Raw genomic sequence first — 12,283 nt, forward strand, 5'->3', positions numbered from 1 at the left:
TTTGTTATTTTTCTACGGTTGTTGTTTTGACTGAAATACATTTCTCTATATTAATATACTTCTACTGTGTTACTTTTTTTTTTTTTTGTTCAATATAGGGAACTACTTCTGCACTCTTAAAATATCAAACAAATTAAATGCAGACTACTGATTCTCACAAAAATAATAATTAAAAAACTCAATTATATGCCATGAAAAGTTATGGTGTGCTCGGTGCTCCATGAGCTAGAAATGTCTCCTTCAGGAATAATCTGCAAGATGTATTTTTGTGGCAAATGCTCTCAAAATGAAATAACAAATTTAGGTCCTCTTTTACTAAGCCACAGTAGAGGTTTCTACTGCGGCCCGGGGTGCCAAATACTCTGACGCTGCTCCGATGCTCATAGGAATTCTGAGTATCAGAGCAGCGTTGGAGCATTTAGCGGCATAGGGCTAGATTCAATAACCTCCTTTCCGTGTCTGATCCGTGCCCGATTGCATGCAGGCTGACAAATTCACTAAAGGCATACAAATGGGGACGATCATTGGCATATCCCCCACCCACCGCACAGATCGCTAGAGAGCGATCCTTGAGCATGCGTAGACCATCTTCCTTGCCTGTAGATGGTCTGCGCATGCTCTCAGTAGGAAACTTGTTTTTTGCAAGCCCTTGGTTTTAATCTGCTTTAAGCGGGTTAAAACCACGGGCTTGCATTTCGGGGAAGGGCAGGAGAGTCGAGGCGGCAGGAGAGATTTGGAGCTGAGAGCAGGAGATTGTGGCAGACAGTAGATTGGGGCTGAGAGCAGGAGATTGGGGCAGGCAGGAGCAAAGAAGCAGGGCAGAGAGCAGGGTGGCAGGCAGGAGAATGGCGGGTGGTTAGCACAAGCGACTGGTCGGCCAGCCAGTCGATAAATTTAGTGAATCGCTTCTTTCCTGCTTTGCATGCCGATTCCCTTCATTTACATGCACGGATCGGGATTGGATTGGAGGAGAGATTAGTGAAATGGGTCGGAGGGAAATCGGGTCGCAAAGAGCTCGCAAAACGATCGGTGCATGATCGGTTTGCTTAGTGAATCTAGCCCTTAATAAAAAGGGGGGGGGGTTTAGGCTAATCTAATCTAATCTGAATTCCTTTATCGCTTCAGTAAACGAAGGACCCCTTTTGCAAAGCCATGGTAGTGAGTACCACCATGGCAAATGCAATGCAGCCCATAGAAATCAAATTGGCAGTGTCGCATTTGCTGCTCGGACTTGTTACCACAGCTATGTAAAAGGGGCTTTAATGTTGCAAAAGCAGTGCAAATAAATTGTGATTTTATTTTAGCATATTGTAAACTGCTTTGAATGGTATCTTTCTAGGAAAGCAATGAAAAAAATTATACCAAATTAATAAATAAAAATATATGGAAGGTGTTTTAGCTTGTGGAATAGGCCAGGAGTAGTCTACTGTTTGGAGCAGTAGTTCTCAACCAATGTGTTGGAACACAGTACTGTGTCCCCCCCAAGAGATGGGAGGTGTCCCCCCCCTCAAAAAAAAAAATCTGGTATAGACAACAAGCCTCTGTTTCCTTTATAAGCTTCAGTGCCTACAAGCTGGGAAGACCAGACCAGCAATCTTGAGACTCATATTCTTGAAATCCCTGTAACTAGGGTTAACAGGCATCCAGATTTACCCGGACAGGTCCTCCTTTTGAGGACATATCCGGGGTCCAAACGGCTTTTCAAAACCTGGCACTACTATGTCCGGGTTTTGAAAGCTTCCCCCAAAATTGTGTTGGGTAAGAGGGCATCCGTGTGTGTGCAGATGCCACGCGATGATGCAATGCGCACGTGTGCGTGACACCATCGCATCACATGTGCAGATGCCCTTCTGCCCGACCAGATCAAGCAGCGGGGGTGGGGCTAGGATGGGATTAGGGGCAGGATTGGGGCGTAACGGGGCAGGGATGGATGGACCTGGGGTTGAGTCTAGGGGGTCCGGATTTTACAAATATAAAATCTGGTAACCCTACTTATGGAGATTCTGTTTTCAGTTTGCCAGTTTCCCACCATCAGGGAACTTACTTTCCATGACCACATAAGTTCGGTCGTAAAAACTTGTTTTTTTAAACTCCGTACCATTAGATCATTATGCCCTTTACTAGACACTGACTCAACTAACATACTGATACATTCTCTAGTCATTTCCCACCTAGACTACTGCAATTCTCTTCTAAATGGACTTCCTCAAAAAGAGCTCCGACGTCTTCAATTAATACAAAATTCTGCTATAAAACTAATATACAAAAAAGGAAAATTTGAACATGTTACTCCTCTACTCAAAGAGGCCCACTGGCTCCCTATCACTCACCGCATAACCTACAAAATCATTCTACTCTCATTTAAAATTAAACATTCCCATCAACCACTATTCCTCGATAAATTACTGATTCCACAATGTTCCCCTCGCACACTTAGATCTACTGACCAAAAACTCCTTTTCATTCCTTCTCTCAAAGATTTCTACTACACCCGAAAAACTAATTTTGCAGTAACCGCTCCTACACTATGGAACTCTCTTCCACAATACCTTCGGGACGAACAAAATCTAATTAATTTCAAGACTGGCTTAAAGACCTTCTTATTCCAAGACGCTTATGACCGTCCCTAGATCCCTTTCTCTCTTTTTTACTTCGTTTTTTTAATGCGAGTAAGTAATCGCTCCAACAATGCTACCATACCCCACTTGTTCAACCCTTCCCCCACCCTTTCCTATCTTAACTAATATATGTAACTTCTCCCTTCCTTCCCCTCCTATCCTCACTTTCCAGTTAGTCTAGTTAATGTCATTTTCGTTCACTTCATTGTATTTAATTATTATTTACTTTTACTATATTTTGTAAACCGGCCAGATATTCATTTGATGGTCGGGATATTAAAAAATTAATAAACTTGGTTAGGTATACTCCATCAAAACAGAATGTGGAAAAAAACATTTTAGGACCTCAGGTCCCCTGATCTGCAGGCCTGATTTAGAACACATGCTTCTATGATGGAAGAACAAGCAATGCTGAGTTTTAACTGGTTAATATCCAGAGCTTCTCTTTCATGCAACAGGTTGTGAGCTTGAAGAAGAGATAGCTCAGGGGTGATATAATAGACGTCTATAAAATACTAAGTGGAGTGGAAACGGTAGATGTGAATCGTTTGTTCACTCTTTCCAAAAATACTAGGCCTAGGGAACATGCGATGAAGCTACTAAGTAGTAGATTTAAAACAAACCAGAGAAAATATTTCTTCACCACAACGTATAATTAAACTCTGGAATTCGTTGCCAGAAAATGTGGTGAAATCAGTTAGCTGAGTGGGGTTTAAAAAAGGTTTGTATAATTTCCTACAAGAGAAGTCCATAGGCCCTTATTGAGATGGCTTGGGGAAATCCACTGCTTATTCCTAGGATAAGCAGCATAGAATCTATTTTACTACTTGGGATCTAGCTAGGCGCTTGGGACCTGGGTTGGCCACTGTTGGAAACAGGATACTGGGCTTGATGAACCTTTGGTTTGTCCCAGCATGGCAATTCTTATGTTCTTATGATCTGTTGAAATCAAAATATGTATCGCAACTAAATCCCTATTTACCTGATGCTGCTGTACTTTATTTGCATGTTTGATTATGCCCTCTAGTATTTTTATTTTCTTTTGCATGGACTCAAATTGAATAGAAAACATGAAGGGAAATTCTATAACTTTGGTGCCTATTGTCCAACACCCAAATTCTCTGTATGGCGCTTTGAGTGGCATTCCTTTTTCCTCCTCCCCAGTGCATTCTATAATGTACTCTGTGTACAATTTAATTAGATAATGAACCAATTAGCGCCAATAATTGGGTACCTAATAATCAACCAGTTAGAATATACACGCCCATCTTGCTAGGTGTATTCTATAAAGATGAATGCCTAATTTTTAGTTTGTGCATCTGAAAAGGTGACATGACCATAAGGGAGGCATTGGTGGGTCACGGGCACAGAGTCATAGGTAGGAGGTGGGGGCAGACCGCCCCAGGTGCCATCTTGGCAGGGATGCCGTCATCTCTCCTCCCTGTCCACCCACCTTTTCAAAACTTTGCCGTGTGAGCAGCTTCTCCTACCAGCTGCTCCCACTGGCCTCAACTCTGTCTGATATCACGTCTGGTTGTGGGACCAGGAAGTGATGTCAAAGGGAGCTGAGGCCAAAGCAAGCAGCAGGAAGAAGATGGTGCTCATTGCCTTTAAGGATTTCCAGAGGTATGTGTGGGGAGGAGGCTTGCAGCATGGAAGGAGAGCAGGGGCGGGTGTGGCAGCGAGGTGTGTAGAGGCACATGACATGGCGATGCTGAGCACCACCACCCTAAGAGTCTCCTTCCTTTGCTACACCACAGCATGGGCGTTCCAATAATTTGCATAAACTGTTACTGGATTTGCCCAATCCACACCTAATTAAGGCACGGGGATTTACTCTACATTTCAGTTGATGTAAATCCTCACACATAAAAGTCAGGCATGGATTCCGTCACTAAGCACTATTCTAAAAATGGTACAATGCTGTTTATAGAATAGCGCTTATTTTTTCAGAACCATATATAGAATTTTGTCCTCATTTTTTAATTTGTGCATTAAATGAATGTCATATATCTTGCATGCTTCCAAATTGATTGCACATGTGCTAATTCATAGATATACTCAAATGCATGCAGTAAAATGTTTAAGGTGCCCAAACAAACCAAATGCATGCTAACGAATGCAAATCCTTACTATATGCTGACTCACTTGTGTAGAATGAATGAAAGGATTTAGCTTCACTCGGGTATGATCTTCTGCCTAGAGCTTCACATTCTAGAAAATAACAAAGACCTGGAATCCACACTGGAGACAATTCAAATGCCCCGACAAGAAATTAATACTATTGAACTGAATGGAAACTGTAAGCCTTGTCTTTTTTTTTTATAATACTTTTCTTCTCTGTTTTGGCCAATTATGTACAGAGATCTGTGTTTGAAAGGGATATAAGCAGGGAGCTGCCAAGATGTCCAGATAGATGCCTTGGGAAGAAAACTTCACCCAAGTAGGAATTAAAAATACTGTACACACATAGGCCCTGATTCTATAAAAGATGCCTAAGTCATAGGCACTGTTAGGCACGGTAGTCAATCATTTCCCAGTTTATAGAATCGTGCCTAGCATAACTTATTCTTAGGCGCCACTAGGCATTGAATCCATAGGCACATTGCTATTTAGGCAGGGTTTTCTTGGCCTAAATGAGTGCACCTATGGTTGGTGCCTACCAGCGTCTAAATTGATCCATGGCCAAACTCCACCCTGAATTTGTCCCTAATTATGCCTACATGCCAGTAGGCATCTTGGTGTAGACACCTACCTCAAAGAGGTATTGCCTACTGGCTAATTAATTTTTTAATTGTTTTGTAATGGTGCTATCAGCGCTGATTAAGCCAATTAAAAATATTAAGTTAGGTGCCTAGATTGGCTAGGCACACTCGTAGGTGCCTAAATTTAGGACCCTTTTATAGAATCAGTGCCATAGTTCACAGTGGATACGCTTTTAATCAGACTGGAATGAGACCTTCTTAAGGGGTAAGTTTAGAATAAGGGAGTAAAAGAGCATCTTCAAAATGCATACTACTACTACTACTACTTATCATTTCTATAGCACTGCTAGACATATGAAACGCTGTACATTGAAACATTCAAGAGATAATCCCTGCTTAGTAGAGCTTACAATCTAATCAAGCAGACAAACGGGACAAGTAGGTGATTAGGGATCTTTATAAAATAGCGTTTTGCAAGATGTGTGCACAAATCCAAATTGTGCATGTGCCTAAAGGGCGATTCTAAATACGCTTAAATTTATGTTCCATCACCCAGAGTCTATAAATGGTGCGCAAATTTACACATGCAAAATTACACACTATCCTGAGATGCATGTGAAACTAATTAGCTAATGAGCCAGTTACTGCTAATAATTGGGTGCTAACAATCTATCATTTGTGTTAATTGGCAAGAATTTGTGCACACATTTTACTATGGATTATTTTAGGGAAAAGGATTGGGACTTGTATATCGCATTTTTGTAATTTTACAACTACACTCAAAGCGGTTTACATGAAGGTACTGCAAGTGCTTTCCCTATCTGTCCTGGTGGGCTCACAATAGCCCAAATTCACTAAACATCCAAACCATGCACGATCCGTTTCTGTTTGCATGCCGGCTGACAAATTTAGCCCTGCATGCAAATGGGGATGATCGTTAACATGCCCCCCTACCCACGGTCACAGCGATCTCCGCTCATGCGCACACTCTGACAGTAGAAGCAGCCTCCTGTCATTGCTGTCAGGGCTCAGCCCCGATCTCTCTTGCCTGCCCTGCTCTGCCCAGATCTATCTTGCCTGCTCCCAGACTCACCTGCTCTCTGCTGCCGTTCCCTGCAGTGCAAGCCGTGGTTTTAAAGCGGGCCTGCACTGCGGGGAATGGCAGCAGAAAGCAGGAGAGTCCGGTAGCAAGCAGGGAACAGAGATCGAGCACCGGCCTGACACACCGGCCCTGCCCGACACCCCCCAGGCCCCGATCTCTCCTGCTCCTGCCCTATTCTGCCCAGATCTCTCATGCCTGCTCCCGGACTCTCCTGCTCTCTACCACCATTCCCTGCAGTGCAAGCCTGTGGTTTTAAAGCGGGCCTGCACTGCAGAGAACGGCGGCAGAGAGCCGGGGGCAAGCAAGAGTGATCTGGGCAGAGCAGGGCAAGTAGGAGAGATCAGGGCTTGGGGGATGTCAGCCTTGCCCGCCCTCCCCCAAGGCACCGATCTCTCCTGCCTGCCCTGCTCTGCCCCGATCTTTCCCTCGCCACCCTCTCGGCATGGCCCTCCCGGCCACAAAAAGTTGGGAGCAGGAGGGTGCCCGGTCCCTCCTTCTGCTTCTGACAAGGCTTCATCTTCGGGAGCAGGAGGGGTGCCTGCACCGTCCTGCTCCTACGCAGATCTTCGATCTTCGGGAGCAGAAGGAAAGTCCTCTTGCTTCTGCTCCCTGGGCCACCGCTGCGCAATAGCGGCCTTAGGCCCCGTGCATCATCTGATGCACGGGGAGGGGCCTAAGGCACTCATTGGCCTGGGAGGAGCCTGAGGTGTCTCAGCCAATCAGTGCCTTAGGGGGTGGGCTGGGGGTGGGAGGCCTAGGAGCAGGAGCGACTGAGCACCCCTCCTGCTCCAAACTTCTTGGTGCCGGGCCGTGCTAGGAGGGCCGTAGGGAGGGAGGGAGGGCGAAGACCGTGCCGGGAGGGGGTGGGGGCTGCCATGCTTGGGGAGTGCGCTTTTGTGAGGGAGTACATTTTTTTTTTTACAGGCCTGCCTGTCTTTTTTATTCATTTTTTTTTTTTAATGGGGCAGATATTTTGCATTTGTAACATGGAAAAAAATGAATAAAAAAGACAGGCAGGCCTGTCAAAAAACCTGCAGACCTGATGGTAACTCACTTACCGACAGGTCTGAGCAGTCGGATTTATCAGTAGTAAAACCCAACTCAAAATAGCCAAGCAATTGTTAGTGAATCAATCGCTTGGCCATTTTGCATGGGGTTTTGCTAATTTGCATGGGAGGATCGCTACAGGCTTTAGTGAATGGGGTTGGAGGGAAATTTGGTCGCAAAGGGCTCGCAAACCGATCGGTACACAATCGGTTTGCTTAGTGAATTTGGGCCAATCTATCTAATGGACTTGGGGCAGTGGAGGATTAAGTGACTTGTCCAGGGAACAGTACGATGTTTGAACACACAACCTCAGTGTGCTGAGGCTGTACCTCTAACCATTATGCCACACCATTTTATAAAGATCTGCATGCAAATTATGTTTTACTCTTTGGGATCTTACCAGGTACTTGATAGAGATGTTAGAACTGTTGGACACAGGATACTGAGCTTGATGGATTTGCAGTCTGTCTCACTTTGGCAGCTCTTAAGTTCCATGGAAGGGGCATGCACAGGTCAGGGGCATTCACTAAAAATGCACGCAGAATTGCATATTTGTGGATCTCAAATTTCTACACGCTACATCTGGGTTTAACAGACGTGCTAGATATGGTGGCTCATCTGTACTCAATACCTTGAATGTGGTAAGAAGTAATTTGTACACAATATGGTATTTTATAGGGAGCCAATGAGTGTTTTTCATGAATGATCGAATTTGCGAAGGTTATGGATTACTCTGATAACTGTATTCTGTATTATCCACAATCTTTGAATGTCCTTCTGACGTAATCCAGCATAAAGAGAATTGCAATAACCAATTTGTTGAATAACAAAAGAATGTACTAAAATGTTCAAAGCCTCTGGAAATAACAAAGAGCGAATCAATTTAATCAGACATAATTTAAAGAGAGGTTTTCACTACCCTTGAGCTCTTTGAGTGATATGATAAGTTTGCATCCAGAATTACACCTAATATTTTCGTACTTGTCACAGATGGAATTGGAGTATGTCCTAATTTAATTTGTAGAGCAAAACTATTGGGTCACGATGGCTAAATATTATTGACGCTGATTTTTCCATATTTAGTTTCAATTTCTGAATTTGTAACCAATTCACGATACAGTCTAAATTCTCTTCGAGAAGTGAAATTTCTTGTGGGAAGGCAGAATCAAAGTATACTGTACAAACATGGTCAGTTCAATTGACTGTCCCAATGTTAAGAGTGGTGCTAGATAAATATTAAACAGGAGCGGTGGCAAAATCAATCCTTGAGATAAGCCCACTCCCGTTTCAAAAGAATTTGACTCTGAATTGCCCATTTTAACAATATTCCATCTATCTTTAAAGTATGATTTAAACCAATCCAAAGCTATGCCAGTAATACCTATGTCACTTAACTGGGCAAGCAAGAGTGTGATAAATGACATTAAATGCCCACTCCCCCCTGCCAGCAGGCCCCCCCACCCCATTGATATAGGTATCCATGATACCCTCAATCTACGACCCCCTTAGACTCAAACCCCATACCCCAGCACCCCCCATACCCAAACCCTCCATCTTGGTACCCCAAAACCCACCCCGACCCCCCGTACCTTTTGTAGTATGGCGAGCTGGAAGGATGCCTACTCCCTAGGGCCACCAGACTCACCTCTTCACAATAGTGGGCCTTCTCCTTCCTGGTGCATCCCGGAATGCACCAGGGAGGTGCCTAAGGCAAACTAGATTCTTAGGCCTCCTTCCCAGTGCATTCTGGGATGCACTGGGAATGGCCTAAAACTGGCCAGATACCAAAAGCCACACCCATGGGTGACACCTAAGGCCACTTCTGGGTGAAACCACGCCCAGTCTTCGGCAAGCTTAAGTATCCCTTGGCATCTCCCTGCACCTGTGACAGATGCCTACAGTGAAGGCATGCGCCCCGATTGGCTGGTTAGACAGCGGTAGGACATCTACTGTTGCCTACAATCGTGACACCGTTTATAGAATTTGCCCATTAGTGTCCTCCTCAGTATTTAATGTATTCTCAAAGGGAAAAACTTGTGTAGGTTTTCTTTGAAAAGTCCTGACCAATGCTAAAAAAAAGCCACTGAAAAGGAACTATAAGTTGTCAAGAAAATGTTCACCAGATAATCAGCAGAACTTAACTGTACCACTGAATATATTCAGGTAAGTTTAACTGAACAAAGCTAGCCATAAAGCTGTCCTAGAGTTATTTCACCAATCAGATTAAACCGGGTGATTTTTGATTAGTCAGCAGTGAATATACATGACCTAGAATCAACCTGAACCACATTTTTAAATCTGTAAAATTTTCTATGGTCAAAAATCTGTCCAGAGAAAAAATAACCAATGAGCCTGGGGTTAGACTGCTATCTTCCAGAAACTAGTCTAATGCCATTAATCTCACGCTAAGCCACTGGAGTTCATTACTTCTGCATTAATGAGGAATATTTTAACTTGCTACTTTAGTAACTATTGAAATAAGCACAGGAAACAGATTTCATTTCATGAATATTTACCTTTTTCTATTTATTTATTTTTGTTTTTAGCATTCTGGTACAAGATGACTCTCCCCATGCATTTTGATAAATCAAAGAAGTATCCTCTGCTTATCTATGTGTATGTAATATTTCCTTTAAATCTTTTAGAAATCATCTAGCAATTGATGGTATGCCTTTCATTTTGTCATAATACTGTTGTGAAAACAAGTGATATGGTCACGAACTTTGTAAATTTACTTAATCATATTGCAAATATACAGTTATAACATGGGCACAAACACTGAAAAACATGGGACTTATCCTATGGATCAGTGGTAGTATGCTAAACAGAGGACCTTCCTACTTTCAACCTCCTTCCTTCACTGGGTCTACTATTCCAACCTTTAATATGAGTATTTTGGTCATATGATATTTTTTTCTACATTTACTTGCCAGTAACCAATTTGAGAATTCTTCCAAACATCTCTGTATCTTATCTTATAAGAACATAAAACATAAGAATAGCCCTACTGGATCAGACCAATGCCCCATCAAGCCCAGTAGCCCGTTCTCATGGTGGCCAATCCAGGTCACTAGTACCTGGTCAAAACCCAAGGAGTAGCAATATTCCATGCTACCAATCCAGGGCAAGCAGTGGCTTCCCCCATGTCTTTCTCAATATCAGATTATGGATTTTTCCTCCAGGAAATTGTCCAAAGCTTTCTTAAAATCAGTTATGTTATCCGCTCTTACCACAACCTCGGGCAATGCGTTCCAGAGCTTAACTATTCACTGAGTGAAAAAATATTTCTTCCTATTGGTTTTAAAAGTATTTCCCTGTAACTTCATCGAATGTCCCCTAGTTTTTGTAATTTATGACAGAATGAAAAATCGATCCACTTGTACCCATTCTACTCCACTCAGGATTTTGTAGACTTCAATCATATCTCCCCTCAGATATCTCTTTTCCAAGCTGAAGAGCCCTAACCTTTTTAGTCTTTCCTCATACAAGATGAGTTCTATCCCTTTTATCATCTTGGTCGCTCTTCTTTGAACTTTTTATAGAGCCGCTGTATCTTTCTTGAGATAAGGAGAACAGAATTGAACGCAATACTCCAGATGAGGTTGTACCATGGATCGATACAGGGGCATTGTAACATTCTTAGTCTTGTTAATCATCCCTTTTTAAATAATTCCTAGCAACCTGTTTACTTTTTTGGCCAACGCTGCACATTAGGCGATAGGTTTCATCGTATTGTGTACGATGACACCCAGATCCTTTTCTTAGGCGCTAACCTCCAAGATAGACCCTAGCATCTGGTAACTGTGATTTGGGTTATTCTTCCCAATGTGCATCATTTTGCATTTGTCCACATTAAATTTCCTCTGCCACTTGGACACCCAGTCTTCCAATTTCCTAAGGTCTGCCTGCAATTTTTCATAGTTTGCACGAGTTTTAACAGCAGTTTAGTTCATCTGCAAATTTAATTACCTCATTTGTCGTTCCAATTTCCAGATCATTTCTACATAAGTTAAATAGCACCGGTCTCAGTACAGATCCCTGTGGCACACCACTGTTTACTTTCCTCCATTGAGAAAAATGACCATTTAACCCTATCCTCTGTTTTCTATCCGATAACCAATTCTTAATCCACAATTGAACTTTGTCACCTATCCCATGACCCTTTAATTTTCTCAGGAGCCTCTCATGAGGAACTTTATCAAAAGCTTTCTGAAAATCTAGATACACTACATCAACTGGCTCACCTTTATCCACATGTTTATTCACACCTTCAAGAAGTCAAGCAAATTGGTGAGGCAAGATCTCCCTGTCAAAGTTCCAATTTAGATTGATGGGATGATCAATTGGATATTATCTGTGTAATAGTATCTTTTCACTCCCAAATTTTCTAATATCCACTCTAAAAGATATAAGATAGATTTTTTAAAAAGAAAGGGAGATATAGATGAATTCTGCATGACCCTTCTGGATAACATTCTGAGTAAGGACATGTATTGCTTAATTTGCACTCTTGGGACATCATCATTAGTAATACTTCTATTTGTAGTACTATATCATCTCTCCCCCCCAAAAAAGCTAATTCAGTATATCTCTTTTCCAGATTCTGATAATTCACCTAGTCACATAGTACTGTTAACATCATTTCCTTCTGATCCAAATAAAGTGTTTAATTCCCACTGTAGCTCCTTGTGATCTGTGCAAGTCACCTAACCCTCCATTGCCTCGGGTACAAAAACACTGTGAGCCCACTAGGGTAGTGTATCGCAAATTGTGTGCCACGGCACACCAGTGTGCCTCCTGAGATTTCAGGT

General features: G+C 42.6%; 1 protein-coding gene across 1 annotated transcript in view; it reads left to right on the top strand.

Moving 5' to 3' along the window:
• FAP (fibroblast activation protein alpha) overlaps positions 1-12,283 on the top strand; it is a 201,779-nt gene that overhangs the window by 121,647 nt on the left and 67,849 nt on the right. The window contains exons 18-19 of the mRNA XM_033944547.1: positions 4,822-4,920; positions 10,019-10,088. Coding sequence (XP_033800438.1) covers positions 4,822-4,920; positions 10,019-10,088 — 169 coding nt within the window. The remainder of the gene's footprint in view (positions 1-4,821; positions 4,921-10,018; positions 10,089-12,283) is intronic.

The sequence above is a fragment of the Geotrypetes seraphini genome, chromosome 5 (assembly GCF_902459505.1).
Source record: "Geotrypetes seraphini chromosome 5, aGeoSer1.1, whole genome shotgun sequence".
Taxonomy (NCBI): Eukaryota; Metazoa; Chordata; class Amphibia; order Gymnophiona; family Dermophiidae; genus Geotrypetes; species Geotrypetes seraphini.